The sequence below is a fragment of the Daphnia pulex genome, chromosome 3 (genome assembly GCF_021134715.1).
Source record: "Daphnia pulex isolate KAP4 chromosome 3, ASM2113471v1".
NCBI lineage: Eukaryota > Metazoa > Arthropoda > Branchiopoda > Diplostraca > Daphniidae > Daphnia > Daphnia pulex.
This window is the reverse complement of record NC_060019.1, coordinates 8,316,990-8,340,159: the sequence shown is the minus strand read 5'-3', so window position 1 is coordinate 8,340,159 and position 23,170 is coordinate 8,316,990. Positions and strand designations below refer to the sequence as shown.

The window sequence follows — 23,170 nt, the reverse complement described above, 5'->3', positions numbered from 1 at the left end:
CCGCTATAATATGTAGGGTGGGGAATCTGGCTGCTGCTATTTTTCAATTCCGCAAACAAAGAATTGGAACGGGGGCTATATCACACACAAATGATCGGCTCCGCACGGCTGTCGAAATTCCGCCCGGCGCCCCTTGCGCTTATGGGAAACCCATTTCCAAAAACCAAAAGAGTTTGAATGCTCTTCGCTAGCTTTTTCCTTGTGTACGTGTTTTGTCCGTGTGTGTTGTGTTGTGTTGTGAGAGAGAGAGAGATATCTCAACACTTTGATATTTTGCCCGGCCAAATATTTGTCTTCTTCTTCTATCTTTACTTACTCCTAAACTTTCTGGCTCTCTTCCATCCATCCATCTCCTTAGACTCTTTTTTTCCGTCCGTGTGTTGTTGGGTGTGAGGGGCGTGTCGGCTTCTATTTGCACAGTACACGGAACCGTTTCCGTATCGCTGGTTCGTTTGTATGTGTAACTCGACCAGCAGCAGCAGCAGCAAGGGCTTCTCTGTCTCTCCGGCCAGATTGCAATGTCTATATGGAGACGACGTTGATTGTAAATGAATCGCTCCGTCGCTTCTGCTCTTCTCTCTCTCTCTCTCTCGCTCTCGCTCTCTTCGACTGTTACTTTTGATGCTATTCCGCACATCTACTACTACTACTCTCTCACACTAGCTGGAATTCTTCTTATTTTGATTCTGATCAGATAAATAGAGAGAGACTGACTTTCGCGCGCTATATAATACTGGCTGATGGGCTATCTGTCTTTGGCTTGTCTATTTATTCTTTCCATCTTGGTGGGTTTTTTGTTTCTTTCGCGGCTTTTTTCAAACGCAACCAAATGACTTTTTTTATTTCCTCTCTCTCTTATATTATCTCCGCTCCTCCATCCGTGCACAAACACTCCAAATATTCATCCTCTCTCCTCACCGGAAACGCACGATCTCTTTTTCATTTTCCATTGTGTGTGGGAGAGGAGTGGGCTCCTTCTTTTGGCTCTCCTTGTCCCCCAAAAAATAAACAAACAAACACCAAACCGGCGCGCAAAGAAAAAAAGAAATTTTAATGTAATTATAATTTATAATTTCATTTTTTTTTTTTTTGTTTTTTTTCTGTGTGATTTGCTTCGTGGAAATGGCAGGTAGCAACACGTTTCCGGCTCGAAGTTTCCCACCGGACGGGACGACGTTTGCCCAGGTGACGCTGGGTGACAAGATATCCAACGTCATACCGCCGTACAGCTACTGGAACATGCAGTTTTACCATTCGGAAGCGGCTTACGTCCGATTCGAGCTCGGTCTACCGCGCAGCGCCAGTCTGGGACTCTACGGACGACGCAACGCCCTGCCCACGCACACCCACTACGACATGCTTCACATCATCAGCGGCTACAAGAGCCGCTCCCGGCGAGCCTCAACGGTAATGGACTGTCAAATGTACAATTTGAGTTGTGCTGTTCCTTGACGTGCGCCATTTTGGCTCTTTTCTCTTTTTTCTTTTTTTTATGACATAGTCGCTGGTCCAGAAGGAGGTCCTGCACTACATGGAGCCGGGCCATTGGTTCGTTTCGCTTTACAACGATGACGGCGACCCGCAGGAGGCCACCTGTCTCATCTCTCTGGCTCGTGACATGACTCTAAGCTGCCCGCGCGGATGCAACGGCAACGGCGAATGCATTTTGGGACGATGCCAGTGCAAATCCGGTTTCGGCGGAGATGATTGCAGCGAGAGTAAGTCTTTATTTTTTCTTTATTTGGGTATTAGATGATTTATTTTTAATTCTAATCGACTTATTGTGTTCAAAGGTGTCTGCCCGGTCCTGTGCAGCGGACGAGGTGACTACATCAACGGCCAATGCCAGTGCAATCCAGGATGGAAAGGTCGCGAATGCAGTTTGAAACACGACGAATGCGAAGTGCCGGATTGCTCCGGCCATGGCAAATGTTCCGGCGGCAAATGCCTCTGCGGACGTGGCTTTAAGGGCGAATTCTGCGATATTGGTAATTTTTGAAATTTATTTCGAATGATTTCCGTCCATCCGGAATGAATAAATTATTTCATTGATCAACAGTCGATTGCCCTCATCCGACCTGCTCCGACCACGGATTCTGCGTTGACGGGACCTGCCTGTGCAAGAAAGGCTGGAAGGGCCCAGATTGCGCCCTTGTGGACAGCGACGCCATGCAGTGCCTGCCCGACTGCTCCGGCACCCAAGGCGCTTTCAGTTTGGAGCTGCACAAATGCGTTTGCAACAGCGGCTGGACCGGTGACGATTGCTCCAAATCGGCTTGCGGCATCAACTGCGGCGGACACGGGAGGTGCGAGGCCAGCGCCTGCGTTTGCGACCCCGGATGGGCCGGCGAGTTCTGCCAGGAGCGGCTCTGCGATTCCCGGTGCAACGAGCACGGCCAGTGCAAGAACGGCACCTGCCTCTGCGTCACGGGCTGGAACGGCAAGCACTGCACTCTGGAGGGCTGCCCGCGCGATTGCTCCAAGCGAGGCCAGTGCAAGTCGACGGAAGGAAGCGGCGGCTGGAGCTGCCGCTGCGACAAAGGCTGGGAAGGACCGGATTGCAGCATCCCCCTCGAGCTGGAATGCGACGACGGCAAAGACAACGACAAGGACGGCCTGCTGGACTGCGAGGACTCTGACTGTTGCGCCACGCGCCACTGCAAGAAATCTCCGTTCTGCGTCACGGCCCCCAAGCCCATCGACATCCTGTTGCGCAAACAACCGCCGGCCGTCACGGCTTCCTTCTACGAGCGCATGAAGTTCCTCATCGAAGAAGGAAGTCTTCAAAGTTACGCCAAACAGGATGCCTTCAATGAGAGGTAAATGAAGAAAGACACTACTCGACTGATCTGTCTGACAAGACATTTTCATGTCTTGTATAATAAATAACACTCAACCTTTTTAATATCCGGGGTTTTATCGAGCGCAATTCCTTTCCGGATGTTTTGTTTATTATTTTCATAACCTTTTCGCTATACACTATATACCCTTTTATTTGTGCTTATATCTGGGGGTATGGTAGTAAAAACTAACACAAAACGCTTACGATGGTGCACAACTAATTGAACTAATCACGAGGCTTTATCGTTATCTTCCTTTGTCTATTTTTCTCCATGCTCTCAGTATGTTCTGGAGTCACTTCAACTCGAGGTACAGTACAGCATGTGACATCTTTAATAGCATGGTTTATGGTCTTATTTAGTGTCTTAATCTTAACGTAGATTGTAGATTGTCATCGTTAGTTCAACGGCTTCTATTTTCTCATCTTTCAACGACCGTAGAAATTCGAATGTTAACGGGATTATTTTTATTTCTTTAACAGCCGATCTGCAGTTGTGCGAGGTAAAGTGGTGGCTGCTAGCGGATTGGGACTTTTCGGTGTCCGAGTCAGCAGCAGCAATCCGCTGGAAGGTTTCACTCTGACCCGAGACGACGGATGGTTTGATTTAATGGTCAACGGAGGTGGATCAGTCGTCATTCATTTCGGACGAACTCCCTTCCGCCCAACATCCCGCACCGTCAACGTACCCTGGAATGAGGTAAAATTTATTAACTGAAAAACAAATCTAAAACCCCAAAACATTTAAATGAATCATCTTGTTCCATAGGTCATCATTTTGGACGTAGTGGCCATGAAAACCGAGGACGTTCCGCCCGCACCGGCCGTTAGTGTTCTGTGCGAAGCCCACGACTTTGACGCCATGCGACCGGTTGTTTTAGCTACCTGGAAGCACGGATTCCAAGGCTCCTGTCCGGCTCAGAGCGCCATTTTGGCCGAGTCGCAAGTTGTTCAGGAGAGCCTCGAAGTGCCCGGCACTGGCGCCCATTTGGTCTATCACAGTTCACGAAGCGCCGGCTATCTTTCCACCATTCAATTGCAGTTGACTCCGGACATTATTCCGCAATCACTCAGCCGAATCCATTTGCGGATTACCATAGAAGGCGTCCTATTCGAGAAACTATTTGAAGCCGATCCCGGAATCAAATATACTTACGCCTGGAATCGCTTTAACGTCTACAGGTATAATTTCACTTTCTATTTTTTTCAAACGAAATTGATTCCGGAAGACTAAAAAAAAAAACCTTTTTTTTTGTTTTCCTCAGGCAACGTGTTTACGGAGTGACGACGGCCACCGTCAAAGTTGGTTACGAGTACACCACCTGCCCGGATGTCTTGTGGGAAGTGCAAACCACCAAACTGAGCGGACACGACATGAGCATCTCGGACATTGGCGGATGGAATCTCGACATCCATCATCGTTACAACTTCCACGAAGGTAAACATTTTGACATTTCGACTTTCTAACTGAATTGCAGCTGATGGATTTGATTTGTTTGTTTTCTGTTCCACCAGGCATTCTCCAAAAGGGAGACGGAAGCAACATGTACCTACGCTACAGGCCGGAAGTCTTGCGCACCGTTATGGGCGATGGACACCAGCGACCGCTGGAATGCTCCAGTGCAGCTTGCGAAGGCCCGGCTGTCAAGCAGCGCGTCCTGGCACCTGTGGCCCTGACGGCCTCACCCGACGGCTCCATCTACGTCGGTGATTTCAATCTCATTCGACGGATCGGGACCGACGGAAACGTCAAGACGCTGTTGCGGCTCAACGCCACCAGAGTTTCCTACCGCTACCACATGGCGTTGAGCCCCGTCGACAATGTCCTGTACTTGTCCGATCCCGAGGCTCACCAAATCATCCGCGTTCGCAACATGAACGACTACAACGATCCCGAACGCAACTGGGAGCCGATTATCGGATCCGGCGAGCGTTGCTTACCTGGCGATGAATTCAACTGCGGCGACGGCGGTTTGGCTCGTGAAGCCAAATTGGCCTACCCGAAAGGCGTAGCCGTTGCGGCCGATGGAACTGTCTACTTCGCCGACGGAACCAACATCCGGGCTGTTGACAAGGACGGACTCATCAGCACCATTGTCGGCAACCACCAACACCGGACACACTGGAACCCGATGCCGTGCGAGGGAACTCTTCCGCTCGGAGAGGTCCGACTCCGCTGGCCAACCGAAATCGCCATCGATCCTCTCGACGGTGCCCTTCACATCATCGACGACCATATGATTGTCCGTTTGACCAGCGATGGTCGGATGAAGATCGTCGCCGGTAAACCACTTCACTGCCCGGCCAGTCCGACGTCGGATTCCGTTGATCTTGCCACTCAGGCCGGTCTGGTGATGCCGCAAAGTTTGGCATTCGGACCCAACGGCGACCTCTACGTGGCGGAAAGCGACTCGCAACGAATCAATCGCGTCCGCAGGATCGGAACCGACGGACGGATTATCACCGTCGCCGGAGCCGAATCCAAATGCAATTGCCTGGACTCTGGTTGCAATTGCTACGACGAGGAGCGTCACTTGGCGACGGCCTCGCGTTTCAACACCATTTCGGCCATCGCCGTTTCGCCGGACGGCGTCCTGCACATTTGCGATCAAGCCAACTACCGCTTGAGGGCCGTCACGTCCAGCCTGCCGACTGAAACGGGAACTTCCAGCACGACCACCTTTGATATTTACTCGCCGGAGACGCAAGAGATTTACGTTTTCAATCGATTCGGCCAGCACGTTGCCACCAAGAGCATGGTGACGGGACGGAATATCTACCTGTTCGGCTACAACGTCAACACCAGCAACGGAAAGGTCAGCACTGTCACCGACTCTGCCGGAAACAAGATCTTTTTGCTGCGAGACTATTCCAATCAAGTGACGTCCATTGAAAACACGCGCGGACACAAGTGCCGTCTACGGATGTCACGAACTCGACTCCTGCAGGAATTTTCGACGCCCGAAGGACGAAACGTCACGTTTGACTATCACGGCTCCACTGGACTGCTCAAGTCACGGGCTGATTCCGGCCGCGGTCAAAGCGTTTCCTACCAGTACGACGACAACGGCCGTCTCATCTCGGCCATCTCTCCTACCGGCGAAGTTATCAAATTGACTTTTGATCTGAGCCTCAAAGGCGCCTCCGTTCAAGTCGTCCACGGCAGCCGCAGTCCGGTCGTCTACTTCATCAAGCCGGGCTGGTCCGTCAGCAAGAAAATTGGACAGGCCGAAGAGGTCGTCTCCATGCAACCGGACAGGAGTGTGGTGATTCTGACTCCTTTCGGCCACCTGACGGCCACCGAGACCAGTCCGTACGGAGCCGTTTTGGGCGAATCCGACTCTTCCCTGGCCGAAACTTTCCCCGTTCCGGCCAAGCAGAAAGTGGAGATTGGCGGCGAACTAGTCAGTCGGCTCGAGTGGCGTTACTTTGTTCGCCGCCGCCGGGCGGAGAAGAAAGATTTCGTCCAGCTGGGCAAGAGAATGCGCGTCAACGGCGAAAACCTGCTCACCGTCGAGTACGACAAGGAGAGTTTGAGCGAGGCCATCTTCATGGAAGACAGGGCCGTCGAGCTGCTCAACATCACCTACGACGACATGTCGAGACCCATCAGCTGGACACCGGGTCGATCTTCTTCCTTTGCCGGAGTCGAAGTGAGCTACGATCGATTCGGCCAGCTGGCCATGTGGAGACAAGGCGATCTCTCCGAGTCGTACAACTACGACAGATCCGGCCGTTTGGCGGAAGTGGTTTTCGCGGACGGCAACAAACTGATTTACTCATTCCGCGATGCTTTCGCCACTCTTCCGTCGCAATTCACCACCGAGCGCGGCCACACTTTCCTCCTCCATCACAACAATATCGGCGCCCTGCAGTCGGTCACGACTCCTCGAGGCCACATCCACTCGTTCGGCTTGCAAATGGTTCCGGGCGGAACGAAATTCCTGTACCACTCGCCCGCCAGTCGCCAGCCCTTCCAGCTCCTGTTGGACGACCAGGGACGCGTCCAGTCCAAATTGTACCCAGTCGGAGCCCGGATCGTCTACCTCTACGACGACGAATCTCGACTCTCGAAAATCATATCCGGCGTGGCGGAGACATCGCTGGACTATTACAGCGACACGGGTCTATTGAAGACGGCCGAAGTGAAAGAGCGGCCCGGTTACGAAGTCCGCAACGAATTCAAATACCACGGCGGTCTGGTCAAGGAAGAGCGGACGAAATTCGGCAGTAAAACGGGACTGGACAACGCCCGGACTCGATGCAAGTACGACGGTAACGGGCGTCTGGCTTTGATCGAAACGGAACTCAACGGCCGCGAACTCCCGCCGCACGCCTTCTCCTACAACCAGAATCTGGGCTTGCTGGAGGGCGTCAACGACCTGCGCGTCTACCGCAACGCCTTCAACCGCACCGTCATCCAGGACTCGACCAAGCACTACTTCCGCATTTCCGACCGCGATCAACACGGACGCACCGCCATGGCCCTCATCAACATCAAGGGCTACGACGCATTCAAATTCGAGCTGGACTTTGACGTCAGAGGACGAGTGCACCACCGCCGGATCACCATCGGTCAAAAGCTCATGAGCTACAACGTGACGTACAACGCCGAGGGTGGATTGCTCCAAGTCCAGCATCAATCGCAAGGATTTTCTTCCGCCGGATCCCTGGCCGGAGTCGGAGGAAGGAGCTACGCCTACACTTACGACGACAACGGCAACATTTTGACAATGTCCAACGGAGAACAAGCGAAAATCAGTTTGGTCTACGACGCTGGCGATCGTGTCAGTTCCTTCGGCGAAGGGCAAACGGTCGCCTACGATTCCCGTGGCTTTGTCGTCCGTCGCGGCGCTCTGAAATTGGCTTACAACGACCGCGGGCAATTGTCGTACGCCAGCAGCGAGACCGGCAGCTCCAAGTTCCGCGTCTGGTACAATTACGACTACCGCGGTCGTCTGTCGGTTTGGCGCGACGACAAAGGCAACGTGACCCAGTTCTTCTACACCAATCCGCTCAAGCCCCAGCTGTTGACGCTCTTGCACTGGCCCAAGGAGAGCCGGACATTGAGAATGTACTACGACGTCAACGATCATTTGATTGCCGTCGAATCACCGGAGCAGCGCTGGTACGTTGCCAGCGATGAAACGGGCACGCCTTTGGTCGTGTTCAACGTTCACGGCTCCGTGATCAAGTTGACGGAGCGGACGCCGTTCGGATCGACTGTCCTCGACACGGAATCCACCGTCTACATCGGCGTGGATTTCCGAGGCGGAATCCTCAGCCCGCACACCGGAATGATTCATTTTGGCGGCCGAGTTTACGATCCTTCCATCGCTCAGTGGCTCACGCCCGAGTGGGAGCATCTCGTTTCGCGGTTGAAGAATCCCCAGGACATTTTCGTCTACCGATTCCGTGGCAACGATCCAATCAGCATCGACACAGAGCCCCGCTACATGACAAGTAATATTCAAATCTCTTTTTATTTTAAATCAAAGTTTCGTTGGAAATTTATTCTAACCAATCGACTTGATTGATCACTTTCAGGTCTGGATGACTGGCTGCAACTATTTGGCTATTCGTGGAACAACATTGTCGGTGCGGAATACAGTTCGGCGGCCGTGTTCAGTCAAGTATCTGAAACGGACACGAAGAATGCCGTTGGACACTTTGGAGTCATTTCCGGCTTACGCTGTCTGACTGAAAACGTGCAAAAAGGATTTTCCGTTCTCAGTTTTGTGCCGCCTCCCAAGCTGCGGTCAGGAGGCGAGCTTAGACGGAACCCCCTGCCCAGTATCGCTTACCGGAAGCCGGCCTTGGGTGAAGGTATCCTCCTCTCGCGGGTGGGTGGTCGCGTGTCTGTCACTTTGTTGCCCGACTCGCAGGGCAGCAGCGGTGGCATATTGCAAGACGTGTTGGGTTCGGTCCTGGGCGACAGTTCCACCACCCACTGGTTAGACATCCGCACGGGAATGGGCCAACAGGAAATCTTCTACTTTGTCAAGGAAAGTCTGGCGAAATTGCGCGACGACCAGGAAGATTTGAAGCGTTTGAGTGGCCAGTTCAACATCACGCTCGTTGAAAACCCGACGGAACAAGGAGGCGGGTCTGAATTGCGATTGGCCAATGCGGATCTATCCGTCAGCATCAGCTACGGTGTCGAAGTGGAAGCGGCTAGACAGCGAATACTCCGGTCGTCTCATCGGCGAGCGGTTGAAGTCGCTTGGCTGCGCGAGAAACAGTTGGTGGAAAGCGGATTGCCCGGCCAGCAGGTGGACTGGAGCGTTGAAGAAAGGGTGGAGCTGATGACCAACGGAAGAGTCGACGGCTTTGTCGGCTCGGATTTGCACAGCATCTACGACTACCCGCAATTGGCCGATGATGCCAGCAACATTATTTTCCGGAGAGACGACACCAAGCGAAAACGGCGCAAGAGCCATCGCTTGTCGTCACGCCAACAAAGACGGGGGCAACACTGAAAAAAAAACAGGGTTTTATAATTAATCCACCAAACCCATGATCGTACTTCGAAACTAAAAAATATTGTGCTTTGTAAAAAAAAAAAAATAACAAAAATAACAAAAAAATCTGATTATGATTACGGTGCTCTGTCATTCTAATTTGTAATCTTTGACGGAATCATTTGCGCTGTATTTTTACGTCACCAGGAAAAGAAAAACAAAAAACTGCTCGAGCCGAAAAATGAAGCGTAGTCATCACCGTCTCATGTGATAATCAAATATCGAGATGGAATCCGAGTAGAAACATTCTTCGACATATTTGATGGTTTATTCATCTTTTTTTTTACTTTCCTTCCCTGTCCATTTCTATATATTACAAACACACCCACCAGTAAAAGAGATATATTGAAATCACTACTGACATTGGATCCTGTTTTCTTTTGTACTTTAAGAATTGTGTTTAGAGTTGTAACGTTTTTTTTCTGTTATTCCTTCGTGTACATATATTATTCTGATATTTCTTGACCGAAGCGATGCGTCGACATCACACCGCCAGATTTATTTGGGACTCTTCTCTATTGGCATCATTTGTTGCAATATGTTATTTCTGAAGAGTGTGCGATTTGATGACTCTACATGCCAAAATTCTCCTTTTTCAAATGTGCGTGTGTTATTTGAACATGGCGGGCCTAACTTTTGTGTGCGTCAAGTGTCATAATATTCACATCTTTATCGTATATAATAATCTCGGTATGCAAAACAAAAAATTCATGAATCTGAATGATTATGTGCATCTGATATAAATACATATTGTTGTACTGTAACACTTTTGTGAATTTTTTAAGAAATACGGTTGAGCTAAAATATCCAAAATGAAATTTTCGACACGTTGAGCGTTAAGGAAAACAAATGAACAAATGAGACAAATGAAAATCTAGAAAATCAAGTTTAAGATAAATGTTATAATGTTATATTTCAAGAGTAGTTCTCAGTGAAAATTCGAGATTAATAATTATGGTCACCAGATCTGCTGTACACGCCCCTCGGTCTGATAGTCCACCCCTTCCTCCCATTAAAATTATGAATAAATAATCCGATCGTTTGCTGCACGCGCGAGTTTCCGCGTTTTTTAAAAAATAACCCTTTGACTTCATAAGTTCTCCGTATCACTGTTAGAGGACAGCACCATCAGATGGTGGGTGGGACAGCTTCGTCTGCAATATTGTCAGTTGTCACGAAACACAGCAGACATAATATAGTGTATGCAACCTGCTGGCGATTCAACGTTATTGTTATTGAATCTAATTGTTAGCCGATTGATTGACGATTGATTGACATTTTCTCGTTACTTCTTCGTTTAATAAAATGGCTGCGCTAAGGCACAGTTTGCAGCGAGAATTATTTTCGCCTGCTGAAGAAAGATTAGTTGGATTGGCTCATGTGACTAGTGTTGGCAAGAAAAAGAAGGCACTTCCTTGTTTTTTGTGCGTTGCAGTTACTGCAGATCAAGGCATCGGTGCCGTAATATACAAGGTATACTTACTTCAATTTTCCCATGCACCAAATTATGTTCTTTATTCTGTCATTATTTTCAATAAACAGGTAAAGAAAACTGAGAAAAACAATGTTTACAAGAAGAAGAGTAGCTGGCCATTGAAAGAGCTCAAAACTGTGGATGGTATTGATGGCAACAAGGTATAAAGAAATTGTTTTCATATTTGTCTGGTTTGCCCATGCAGACCCTCAAAGAGTTGTGTCATCTTCTTAAAACAATTGTAATTTTTTATTTTGTAGGAAACAGCTGAATTCAGCATTCATTTTGACAAAGTATACCTTTGGTCTGCATCTAATGTTCAAGAAAGGCTTCTTTTGTTTTCCATTTTATGGAAACTTTGTTCAAAGTATTTGCCGAAACAAAGTCCAATGTTTGTTAATATCCCTCCAGGCATCATAGAAGATTCAGTGATACCAGAAACATCCGTAGCATTAGATCATGAAGGTATCAAATTGAAACTTGTGAAGCATTTTATAAGTTGTTCACCTGTTTGATTCAAACTAGTCAGTGGTCCAATGGATGGAGGCATTGGTGAGGAGGATTATCAAGCCCTTACAGACAGAGAAGAGAAAGACCTGGAACGATTATTATCTCAGTCCAATAATGCCTTGAGTAATGCAGAAAAGTTTATGGAGCAACTGGCTAAGGACTTGTCTTTACTTGATGGAGTATTTTATGCAATAAAAATCTATCATTTGAAATATCATAACTGAACTGATTTCTACTATAGGCAAATATTCAAAGCTTGATGGGCTCTGAAGCTCAAGTCATACAATTGTTGAACCTTCTCGAAGCAGCCGAAAATGAAGCTGCATCCATTGAAACCGAGTTAGACAAGTATGAAAACATTCTACTCCAAGCCCGGGTTGCAATGGCAACAGTAGGTGAAAAGAATGTGTCCCTGGAAACTGCCAACCGTAACAATCGTCTTCTACTTATGGAACTCAATAATTTAGTCGTAAGGCTGCCGTTTTCAATCCTCGTTTATCCGCATCTACAATCAATGTGTTTGTGGTACAGGCACATTTAGATATTCCACATTCCCAGCAAGTAACTTTGAACAATCCAGACTTAAATAGTCCTACAGGCCTTCAAAACGCTATAATAGCTGCTAAATCTCTTCAACGTGCTATGAATGCTGAACTAAAACCAGGTACTTGCATTTTTCGAAACCAAAATAAAATAATTCTATTCTCATTTCTCTAATCGTCACTCTTAAGGACTTGAGAAAATGGTTGCGGTTCAAGATCAGCGACGGCAGTTGGAGAAATGGCGAGCAAAATTTACACCCACAGTTACTCGCCAACTCAACAACCTCTTCATTCACTTAGTAATAAAATCAGTTTATACTTACGCTTTTTTTTCCCTTCAATAATATTTTTTGGTTTTCTTTTTAGAGCAATGATTCTGGAGAAACCAGTAGTCAAAGCTCTAGAAGTTCAAACTCTTCGCAAACAACAGTGTCACTGGCTAAACACGGGAAACTGCATTCTCAACTACAAATGTATGCTCCCTTAATGCATTGGCTAAAAGCAACAGACCATGCCTGCTATGAGAAACTACTCGAAGTATACACTACATCAATATGTAAATTGTATGAAAGAGATCTACGGCAGTTCTTTGATGAAGCGCGTTCGAAAGTGATAGGATTGCGAGAGAAAAAACGTAAGGAGAAGCAATTTTTTATTTGAATCCACCTTTAGTGATTTCTGGTTATAACATGTTTACCGCAGTTCGTGGAAGTGATTCGGGTTCAGACATGGGCACCAGGCATTCCTTGTCTATTAAAAATCCTTCAGGAACAAATGTCGCCGCGGCAAGCCCTAGTGGAACAATACAAATGCCGAGTCAAAATTTGTTAGGGAATGAAAGAGAGCTTTGGACGGTACAATATACTATACGAAATTTTAAATGTGTAAAATGTATTGATAAATATGTTTATTACAGGTTGAAGTTGATATTCATGAAAGAAAACGCCTAGAAGACTTGCTTGAATGCGCACTAGCCGAACTTGAACCAGTATGTCTAGTGGAACAAGAATTTTGTGTCGCATTTTTTGCACTGGATCAAGGAGGCCATGAAGCGGATGAATCATCAACAAGTAACAAAACCCCAGAACGAGCCATTAACGAAGAAGTGCGCAAAATGATGAGCGTTTTGTTTACTGTTCTTGAACCGGAGCTTGTGAGCTTTCTTGCTACTTATGAGAAAGTAGATAGCTTGTAAGTGATTTAGAATACTGTACTTTTTAAATTGGAATGCTTTTTTTTTAATCGCTATTATTATTTCTAGCTCACCTTTGTACGTCCTCGTGAGACTTAGTCAGCATGTCTTGTCTGCAACCGATACCGGTTCCTTCCTCAGTGTTACATTTGGTTCATCTTTGGTGCACGTGAAGCGAGCATTCGATCGGTTTTTTATGACTCAGCTTCGCTCGATTGAAGATTCAAAACAGCCTAGGAAATCCAAATGTGGGATTCTTCCTTTCATTTCTAATTTCGAGGTAAAGTAACAAAATTAAAAATTTGTAAGTTAGTTGTATTTTGAATTTATTTTGAATTCCCCACGGCATCCTTTTATTTCATTTCTAGGAATTTTCTGTGATAATTGAAAATATTTTCAAGAATTCAGAACGGCGGGTTGATGTTGACAAATGGTACACACGTTTAGTCCGAGCCATGTTTGAAGTAATGCCAAGGATTTCTATAGAGAACTCTAGGACTCCAGCTGACATGATCAAAATGGGTATTTGAACGATTATTATATCATTTTTCTTTTAATTCAGAGTTTAATTCTAAGAAACAAAGAAATTCATTGCTATTTGTATTTTGTATTGTTTTTTTAATAGAAAATTTTCATCGATTACACGCTTTGTTGTCACAGCTAAAAATCGCAGTCCTGGAAGCCGAGAAGAAAGAAGCAAAGCAAAAATATCAGGAAGCACTTCAATCATACGTTATACAATATTTTGGAAGGCCTTTAGAGAAACTCAATGTAGGTTACCTAATTAATGTGCTAAAAATGTGAAGTAATTTTGTTTTTTGTTTTTCTAGTTATTTTTTGATGGTGTTCAAGCTAAAGTTTCGCAAGGAGTTAAAGAGTCGGAAATTGGCTACCAAATGGCGTTTAGTAAACAAGAACTACGAAAAGTGATTTCCATTTATCCTGGAAGAGAAGTTAAAAAAGGTCTCGAATCTCTGTACAAAAAAGTGGAAAAACATCTATCTGATGAAGAAAATCTGTTACAGGTTATTTGATTTTTTTAATGTATAAAGCATTATTTAATGTAATGCTGTTTAATAGGTTGTGTGGCGGGCCATGCAAGAAGAATTTATCCGTCAATACAAATCCCTCGAAGACATGATTCAGCGTTGCTACCCTGGTGCGCTCATCACGTTGGACTTCTCCATGAGTGATATTCTTGAATATTTTTCAGACATAGCACGCTCTCACTAATGCTTGATTTTCAGAAACATAATTAAATTACATGTTCAAAAAATTTTCCTAAACAGCGATACATATTGAATGAACAAAAGCAGTATAAAAAATACGTTCATCCCGTATCCCTTTAAGAATAAAGTACCACCTACCAGGTTATCGCATCTATATATAACATATACGTGGACTTGGAGAAGAAAGTAGAATACTGGAACGAATATATGAGAAGGCATTGAATGCTCGATCAGTGAATCGATGAAGGATGAAGGCAAAGTTTTTTAAATTTAAATTTCATTCAACCAGGTGGCAGGGGCTGCATTAGACAAGTCTCTACATTCTGCCCATTCGAAGTGAAAGAAGTAAAGCCAATGCTTTTACTGGGGAGCAGACCTATTTATTCATATGTTCATTGATTGAAAATAGTTTTCAGTGTATTGGCAGGTTTTGGTTTTCACTTTTCACTCATTAATTGTAGAAAATTGTCTAAAGAGTAAAGAACGCCGAACGAAATGAGATTGTTTGGCATCGCTGCGAATCTGCGATTAGTTTGACATGAAGTATCGAGATTATCGTCTGCTCGCCTTTCTTGTCAAATTGTGACGTGACTTGTGAGAGCGTGAGTTAATATCAACATTACGAATTCTTTCACTAAATTCCGAAAATCATGCCTCCAGTTCTAGCCTACTGGGCAATTCGTGGGGTAAATTAAAACATTACAATTATTTTGTTGGATACTCAGAAATATTATTGTTTAATAACATATCAAGTTGGCTCAACCAATTCGCTTGCTGTTGAAATATACCCAAACCGAGTTTGAGGATAAGCGTTATGTCGTAGGTCCAGGATTCGATAAATCATGCTGGTTTGATGTGAAATATTCTCTTGGATTAGACTTCCCAAATGTGAATAATTGTTCATATAAATCTTCATCAATGTGCAATTGTCACTGTATATTTATTCTGTTACTTCACAGCTCCCCTATTATGTAGATGGGGATGTCAAGTTAACTCAAAGCAATGCCATCCTACGCTATATTGCTGGGAAACATAACCTGATTGGCACAAATGAAAAAGAAAAAATCCGTGTGGACCTTATGGAGAATGAAATTGGTGATTTCCGTAATGGATGGGTTAGACTGTGCTACAGTCCTAATTTTGTATGATAATTTTGAAGTTTAGAAAATATTTCACCATAAACTTGTGTAAAAATCTGTGTTTTTCTTTAGGATGAATTGAAAGGTGACTACATCAGTGGTCTCCCATCAAAACTCTCAGAATTTTCAAAGTATTTAGGAGACAACAACTGGCTAGCTGGAGAAAATGTAAATTTAGTTTTCTTGAACAATTCATTTCATATTTCATCTAAACGTTTCTGCCTTTACCTAGATTTCGTTTGTGGATTTCATTTTTTATGAAATGTTGGATCAACACATGATATTGGTACCCGACTGTTTGGATTCCTTTTTGAATCTTAAACTTTATTGCGAGAGATTCCGATCTTTGGACTCTATTAAAACTTATATTTCGAGCAGCGAATTTATAGCACGCCCATTAAACAATCCTCATGCTGGATTTAAGTAATGTCGTTAAATTAATTTAAACTAAAAACAATATAGTAAGTTCTTTATTGGTATATATTTGGTGAAAATCATGGGGTTATATTAATTTGTTAAAATCAGTTTTTAAGCTTAACTGGAAAATGGAAATATAAATTACTAAAATAAAATGTATGCCTATGTGTTAATTGAGTTCTAAACAATAAATTAAACAATTGTAGCTGTGTGATAATAGCTAATGACACTGATAGGAAATTCTGTGTAACATAATAAAAAAGGTAAAAGACCATGCAAACTGCAAAGAACACAGTGAAAACCATTAACAGTCATATCTATTACGGCCATTGATAGCCAAACAAGGAGTTCAAGACAAGTTCTCATTAACTCCAGAATGGTTTCACTCTAAGGACATTTGTCATGGCTTTCCAGTTCGGCCATGCCTTTCACGATGACACACATTTTTTTTTTTTGTTTCGCCCACATTTTGTTAAACAGTGTATAACAGTTATTCGGCTGTTCTTATGCGAACAACTATGTTGAAAGTCTCAAAGAAGATATTGAAAGAATTCGTTCGCTTTCTCTTTCGTTGAACTTATGGCACGGTTGCCCGAAAATGCGGGCGACTCGTGGCAATTTACGGCCCATTCATGACAAACACGGATGAAATTTTTTTTTTTACAGCTAAATATTCATTCATTTAATGTTTATTCCCTCTTGGCTTCCAAGGGGGTCCTGGGGGTGTTATTAGGGAGGGTTTACGGTCTTTCTGCGGGGGTTGTGCAAATTTTTATTTGGATCTTGGAATCGTCAAGGAATCGTTTCTTATTTTTATTTTTTTTTTGGGGGGGTGGGGTGTCTTACCGGGAAATTACATACCAAAACATAAATGGTATTCGATTTAAACTAAAACTTATTCCCTCAATTTATTCCCTTTTCGTTTTTGAGCGGTTGGATTTTGAGGGGGAGTTTCAAAAAATCAAACTCGGAGTTTGATTTTTTTATCTTTCTATGTTTCTATCGATATCTTATTATCGAAGCATGATGATAGTCATGATACTATGATAGAAGAAAATTAGACAAGTGTCGTCTGCTGCTTTCATTTAGTTTAAAATTTCGAAGAAGTCAGAGTCAGAGACAAAGTTCAGGATTTATATTCTTATCTTATAAATTTATTTGTTGTTATATTTCATGCTGTTAAGCTGGTAAATAAAACTAAGAATACAAATAGAATGATTTTGGGATCTATAGAAGAGTTAAACCTGTTCCAAATTTCCTGACATGTGATTGCCCTGTCGATGCATGGTAGTTTGTTTGTACTTTATGTAACTGTTTTCTTTTTTTGCAGATTTGAAGCCAGATCCAGCCATCATAACCACACAATATGCAAGTTTTTCTGGTTTTTCTTGTGCAGTGTTAACCTGTCATCAATCTCAGGATCATCGCTTGGGTAACGATTTCCTACCTTGACCTACTAGATATTTTAATGCTGCATTACCTGCATCAATGCAGTGTATTACATGTAAACCATTTATTAACAATTAGAGTTTACCCAGTGTCTCATTTTCAACTTTTCCTGACTTGTTGTTTTTTTCAATATTTATTCGTAACCCATTTTCTATTTTTATTTAGATGAAAAGCATCCCATTACATTGGAATGCAATCGAATACATTGTCAATCGAGTTATGGATATCTCTTTTTCTCCTTTCTCTAAATGTCCTCGTGTACGCCCGTGTCGATGTGGGTGTATTCACGAGGACACCCTTTTTACCCTATACCGTCTGGTGGAATTTAACTCTTCAGCGGATGGATGGAGCAACTGTAGATGGCTGGCTGTATTTCCCAGGCATAAAGGTAGGACAAAATTGATCTCTATTCTTCCTTTTTTGACAATTTATGCTGATGACGTTGATTATAAATCGTTACGTAGTCACGGGGTATTTTTATTCCTGAGCTATTAGGCGGTTGACTGCAATGTTTATTTCTCTCTCCGTTTTTGTTTTTCTCAGTAAGGGTTCACTAAAAATCTCATTTGTCAAACGACTGCAGATCAGGCTTCTTTTGTTTTGTACCTCACAACTTTTTCTGTGGGTACCTCACCTCCTCGTTATATCTGATCTCGAAGCAACTTTCCCAACTCAAGAGTTTAGCTCGGCTCAAATTGTAAAATGCTCTTTAATCCATAAGGAATTTGATTTTACACCACCATTTCAATGGAACATGTCTCAAGTTCAAAATCTAAACTCCATTTTCAAAAGTAATAGACCAAAATATTCATCAAGTCACGTAGATTATAATGGGAGTATATATTATTAAGAAGACGGATGGAATCGATACATAATTATGAGAACAAACACCAAAAAAATCCATATCAGAATAGTCTAAAAGCAAACAATAAATGATCATGAATTCAAGCAGCCAACACTTTAGATGATGCGTGAAAATCCAACCGAGTCGATGCTCACTGCGTCATCTTGAAAATCCTGGGTAGGCTGAACAAACTGATCCTGGTTGACAAACGTAGCGCCGCTCGATCCGTAAGAGTTGTAGCTATTTCCAGAGTTCCTGTTGCTCTTCTTGAGAGACTTGAGGAACTCATCCAATCGACCAGTCGAACGAACAGCCGTTGATCCGTAGCTAGGACCCTGGGATCGGAAAACAGGTACGCTTACCTCCGAAATTTGGCTAACGGTCTTGCCAACAACAATAGGTTGCTCGATTGTTTGCTTAACAATTGTATCGTAGGCAGCCTTATTCTCGCGATTGACAACACGAACGACAGCCGGGGCTTTCTCGTAGGAAACACGAGTCGCTGCTGGTGCAGGAGCAACTCGGACCTCTTCGACCTTACCGTATCCATCGTCAGACTGGTCAACAACGCGGACCACAGTTTTAGTCGAACCGTATGAGCTTCTGGATGGGGCAGCCAGACGGACAGTTTCAGTTGATGTTTTAGTGGGCGTCAAAACGCGGACGTCAGAAACTCCAGTGACGTAAGATTTCTTGGCCGGTGAAACCAAGCGGACGTCTCCGTAGTTGCTCCGTAGTTGCTCGACAGTTACTGCAGCTCGGACGTCGGAAATGGTTGGGGTGTAAGGATCAGCGACACGGACGACAGTCGGAACGGCGCTGGAAACTTTAGTCGGCAATGAAAGGCGAACGGCTCCCGAGTTGTAATTGTTGCGGATGGGAGTCACCGTGCGGATGTTGGAAACGCTGGCGTCGTTACGATAAGGATTGGCATCACGAACGATGGTCGGAGCGGTGTCGTAAGAAATTTGGGTGGGCGTCGAAAGACGGACGACTTCAGCGGTGCGGACTGGTGCGGAATCGGGGAAACCATCTTCGTCGTCATCGACGCTGGTGTACAGGTAATCGTAAGCTTTTTGCTCGACGGATTGGGTGGCGACGTTGCGGACGAATGGGAACGGCTGGGCGCTACTGCGACTTTCTTCCGGGATCAAACTTCCTCGGGCTTGGAATCCAACAGATTGCCCAGACATCTTTCCAGCAGCGTATTCTATAAGAAATGGGAAATTCAAACATTCACATTGAATCAATTAAAGAAAAAATTGTTGTTGCATACCAGTTTCTTGTGTTTTTCCGTAGGAATCGACGTAACCATATCTACCGGTCAGATAACCATTGGCGTCCATATTCTCGACTCGGAACGATCCGTCAGAGGCTTCATAGCCGAAAGTGTAAGAGCCATCTTGGTTGAGTTGATTGATTTGCTTTAAGATGGTGACGGCAGGCACGGCATAGGATGTCGTCGAAGATTTGCTACTCCCATAATTAGTAGGCGTGGCCAGTGAGTAGGCCACAGTGAGCGTCAACAGCAACTAAATATTCCATAGAAATTCAAATTTCAATTCAGTTTTAAACCAATCAAATTTAATCAGAAAACGACTTACAGTGATGGAATTCATTTCCAGCTTTTATAATCTCAGACGATGTAAACAGCAAAAGGATTGTAATATTGAGATCGAAACTCGTTGAAGTGACTGACGATTCAACCAAGATTCAGCCCGTCTTTATATACAGAGAAGAAAGTGAATGCCGCGTCCAAACAAAAAACCATATCACCTTCGAGCACAGCCAATCGGATGACCTGTAAAATCAACTTTTACTCTTCGTGTTGAATTCCTCACGAAAGGTGGTGCAACTCGCCGAGCGGGTATAGCAGTGTGATCTGATGCTCCACAGGGTCGACATTGCAACAGATCACTGGTTTTTGGAAGATAATTTTTTGTTAGGAGGAGTTTCTACATCTTCGATGTTTAAACAGATATGTAGTACACCTTGGGTTGAGAAGGTTGAGATCCGCTTTCTACTTCACCTGTCCCTCTCTCCTATACCGATGTTCCGTTGATTATGTTCTTTTGCATTGTGATTGTACAGCAGACGGATGTTCCACCACCGAATAGCGGAGCTCGTGACAGTCCATACGGGTGGGCAATTCCACCTACATAAACCAGTTGGTTTCTTTATGTCGAGGGCGATCGGTTGACAGTTAAGGGGAAAGATGATGGTAGTACCGTATATTTACCAAGGTAAAATCATTGGGCTGCTGGCCTCGTTTTTATCAGCTCTTGCAAACAGCACGCCATGCAGATTGTCACTCTTTGCTGTTCTTCGTCGTTGAGATGAAGACATGAAGTGAAAGGCACATCATCCACTGTCAATCATCGATTAAAAGCTGCGATATGTATTTCTTGTCGCATTGTTTTTTTAATCCTATCTTGTTATTCAAATATAGCAATATCATTCTTTCTCTCCCAACATCTTAATGGTAGTTTTTAACAATGTTCTATAACTCAACAAATTTCTCAATTTTTTTATGCAATTAAATTTAATTGCATAAATAAACACATAACTATATCATAATTTTAGACGTTTTTATTCTTCTTTGTTCGTCCTTTTTCTGCGGAGCTACGCTTTGATGTATTAATGTTCCGATTTGCTGTAATAATAAGTTTACTGTCAAGGAATCATGCTTGAGTTCCGTTCTGGTATACTACACCACTCGGTTCTTATTTCTGTCCACCGATACGATCAATATCCCCTCTCCTCCCTAATGTCGTCACCATCTTTTAACACGTCACTTATACTTCATGGCACGTTCTAAGTGGGCGTTAATTTAGTGGTTGTAAGAGTCATCCATTATCAGAAAACCGATAAGGAGGGACACTTTTAGACAAACATTCCGTGTTTGTTTCTGCAGCCGATGTAAAAGTGTCCACCACCAAAGTCCGGCGGAACACATTTCCAAATACCCTGACGTATACACGGATATGCTATAGACCGGAAACGACGACGTTTGGTGACTGATTGGCTGATAATAGCGCGTGCGGTTGAATTTTGTCAGGGCTAAATTTTGATCGACTCTTAATTCCCCAAATTAGAATTGGGCAGTCTGGAATTAATTGAATCTCTCCACAGAGCATTTTTATCCTCATTAGTCAGCGTAATCTTTTCATTTTAAAATTCTATATAGAATTTCCATTTTCATCGATCAATAGAGAATTCTCGTGTCATCTTTACCGCTCACGTCAATAAGGAATTTCGTGAACGACTAACAAATCGGACCGTCCCGCGCATACGCCCCTCCGCATAATAATCGTGCTTGCACCAAAATTTCAATTTGAACATAATTGGGTCATGCCGACATGGACCCTGTTTTATATGTTTCTCTTGTAAAACAGAAAAAAAATAAATTTAGCTTTTTTTATTTCTCATCCATCCCTTTTGAAATGGACTATACGAAGTAAGACGTGGAATTAAACGACGTATGGTCGGCAGTTATAGGAACAACTTCCTGTTTCAGTGACTCATATTTTTTTTTTCGTTTGTCAAATGCGTCGCAGTGTAGCATTATGTGCTCCATACGAAACACACGTCACTGGCGGATATACACGAGCGTGAGCCAGCACGAGAGGGAAAAACCTACGCGTGTTTTTTCTTTGGGCTGCTGAAGCTCCTCCTTTCGTCATGGGCGCCATATACAGAGCTAGAGGTGCACCTTCATAACATCAGGTATCAAGCCCCGAGGCCATTAGTCCATAGTAAGCAGCCTTCCAGAGCTCTCACGCTACACTGACGTAGCAGACAACAACAAAACTTAGCTGTCATTTGACGTTGGTTCGTTTTGAGCGTGTTATTTACACTGTTAATCGTTCAGCAAAGAATTGTAGAATGAATTCATCTCTAGTAATTATCGTGGCAGTGTTGGCGGTGACCATCAGCACAGTTTCAGGTAAGTTTTCTCAAGTTTGCAGTGCACCTGTACGAAAACTCTAGACTTCCTAGTCGCTATTACACAATTTCCTCGTGAACGCTGCCCAAGGTCAAAACTTGCGCAACAAATGCTTCAGATTTTTAGAGTTTTTAAAAATTTCTGGTGCAGATCGACATGTTTGAGTAGAACATGAAACGACATTGTAGTATTTCAATCTGATTATTTGGGTTTCAAAATGATTCAGGTCTCCAGTGTTATTCCTGTGAAGGTCGGGAGAATGAAATGTGCGGCAACAACCCAACACGAGCCAATCGCATTACTTGTGCCACCAACGAAATGTGCAACATTTTACGCACCGAACGTTCGGATTTTTCCGGTAAATATTTTTTAACTATACACGAGCGAAAATAACAAAACAAAAACAGCAACAGTCATTTCCTTTTCCCGCCATGTTTCGCCTCGTTGATTTTGACGGCCGTTCGATATTTACTTTCTAGTAACCATGACAACGTTAGTTTTGTAAACACGCTAGGCTCTTTATGGTATTTGTTGATGGACAGATGCGAGTATTACTCTTTGCCTGTATCGCTTAAATAACCTTCAAAAACCCCAAATGATGATGAAATCGTTATGTTCTCCATATTCCATTGAATGGTTTTCATTATTATTCTTATCGCCCATTATCACGACTAATTACGTTGCAACATTCATTATGCTCTGCATAGTTACAAGGTTCATTCCTATAGATTTTAATTAAAACCCTTTTCTTTGGTCTGTAAATGACAGGACGAACGGTGACTTTCTCTAGAGGTTGCCGCCAATCGGCTTTTGCTGGCGCAGTCGGCGGCAACGGAGTTGGCGTTTCGACTTCGTCGCAATCGTGTTCGACCGACCTGTGCAACACTGGCGACGGCCTAGGAGCCAGTATCAATTTCCCGGGCTTCAACTCCAACGGCTTTGGGTTCAACACCAACAGCAACAACAACAACGGATTCGGGGGCTTCGCATCCGGTGGTGGCGGCGGTTTCAATAACGATTTCAACCGTCAGCCGGGAAACGGCGCACCCGCAGGCACGAAAACGAATT

At 44.2% G+C, this 23,170-nt stretch overlaps 4 protein-coding genes and 1 long non-coding RNA gene across 9 annotated transcripts in view; 4 read left to right on the top strand and 1 right to left on the bottom strand.

Annotated features, from left to right (window-relative positions):
- Nucleotides 1-10,124, top strand: part of LOC124191236 (teneurin-m-like) — a 76,892-nt gene extending 66,768 nt beyond the window's left edge. For 4 of the 5 annotated variants that reach the window (XM_046584323.1, XM_046584327.1, XM_046584325.1 and 1 more), the window contains 10 exons: nt 1,130-1,407; nt 1,502-1,718; nt 1,794-1,988; nt 2,060-2,819; nt 3,124-3,150; nt 3,323-3,539; nt 3,609-4,021; nt 4,105-4,277; nt 4,355-8,302; nt 8,387-10,124. In XM_046584323.1, coding sequence (XP_046440279.1) covers nt 1,130-1,407; nt 1,502-1,718; nt 1,794-1,988; nt 2,060-2,819; nt 3,124-3,150; nt 3,323-3,539; nt 3,609-4,021; nt 4,105-4,277; nt 4,355-8,302; nt 8,387-9,318 — 7,160 coding nt within the window. In that variant the 3' untranslated portion in view covers nt 9,319-10,124. The remainder of the gene's footprint in view (nt 1-1,129; nt 1,408-1,501; nt 1,719-1,793; nt 1,989-2,059; nt 2,820-3,123; nt 3,151-3,322; nt 3,540-3,608; nt 4,022-4,104; nt 4,278-4,354; nt 8,303-8,386) is intronic. The other variant, XM_046584324.1, reaches the window with a different exon arrangement.
- Nucleotides 10,125-10,479: 355 nt separating this feature from the next.
- On the top strand, nt 10,480-14,463 carry LOC124189841 (exocyst complex component 1-like). The gene is made up of 15 exons (XM_046582318.1): nt 10,480-10,833; nt 10,903-10,995; nt 11,095-11,299; nt 11,360-11,523; nt 11,586-11,813; nt 11,876-12,008; nt 12,076-12,185; nt 12,253-12,520; nt 12,589-12,740; nt 12,803-13,077; nt 13,148-13,358; nt 13,447-13,600; nt 13,704-13,849; nt 13,909-14,103; nt 14,159-14,463. Exons 1-15 carry the CDS (start codon nt 10,666-10,668, stop codon nt 14,309-14,311), a joined length of 2,655 nt encoding a protein of 884 aa, XP_046438274.1. The 5' UTR covers nt 10,480-10,665; the 3' UTR covers nt 14,312-14,463.
- A 370-nt stretch (nt 14,464-14,833) lies between these two features.
- On the top strand, nt 14,834-16,022 carry LOC124189842 (glutathione S-transferase Mu 3-like). The gene is made up of 5 exons (XM_046582319.1): nt 14,834-14,993; nt 15,061-15,195; nt 15,267-15,449; nt 15,519-15,614; nt 15,679-16,022. Exons 1-5 carry the CDS (start codon nt 14,958-14,960, stop codon nt 15,871-15,873), a joined length of 645 nt encoding a protein of 214 aa, XP_046438275.1. The 5' UTR covers nt 14,834-14,957; the 3' UTR covers nt 15,874-16,022.
- A 947-nt stretch (nt 16,023-16,969) lies between these two features.
- LOC124191390 lies at nt 16,970-20,516 on the top strand. The gene is made up of 4 exons (XR_006873394.1): nt 16,970-17,050; nt 17,194-17,295; nt 17,478-17,700; nt 20,248-20,516. It is a non-coding gene; the product is annotated as an uncharacterized LOC124191390 (long non-coding RNA).
- Nucleotides 18,134-19,921, bottom strand: LOC124191389. The gene is made up of 3 exons (XM_046584584.1): nt 19,761-19,921; nt 19,433-19,688; nt 18,134-19,366 (listed from the first exon to the last, which is right to left on the bottom strand). Exons 1-3 carry the CDS (start codon nt 19,773-19,775, stop codon nt 18,273-18,275), a joined length of 1,365 nt encoding a protein of 454 aa, XP_046440540.1. The 5' UTR covers nt 19,776-19,921; the 3' UTR covers nt 18,134-18,272.
- Nucleotides 20,517-23,170: the final 2,654 nt, after the last annotated feature.

Coding starts and splice junctions, on each gene's coding strand:
- LOC124189841 (XM_046582318.1), top strand. CDS start 10,666: ATGGCTGCGCTAAGGCACAGTTTGCAGCGAGAATTATTTTCGCCTGCT. Junction 11,300..11,359: donor CGTAGCATTAGATCATGAAG/GTATCAAATTGA, acceptor GATTCAAACTAG/TCAGTGGTCCAATGGATGGA. Junction 14,104..14,158: donor ATGAAGAAAATCTGTTACAG/GTTATTTGATTT, acceptor GCTGTTTAATAG/GTTGTGTGGCGGGCCATGCA.
- LOC124189842 (XM_046582319.1), top strand. CDS start 14,958: ATGCCTCCAGTTCTAGCCTACTGGGCAATTCGTGGG. Junction 15,196..15,266: donor TTGGATTAGACTTCCCAAAT/GTGAATAATTGT, acceptor GTTACTTCACAG/CTCCCCTATTATGTAGATGG. Junction 15,615..15,678: donor ACTGGCTAGCTGGAGAAAAT/GTAAATTTAGTT, acceptor GCCTTTACCTAG/ATTTCGTTTGTGGATTTCAT.
- LOC124191389 (XM_046584584.1), bottom strand. Junction 19,367..19,432: donor CGGAAAAACACAAGAAACTG/GTATGCAACAAC, acceptor CATTTCTTATAG/AATACGCTGCTGGAAAGATG.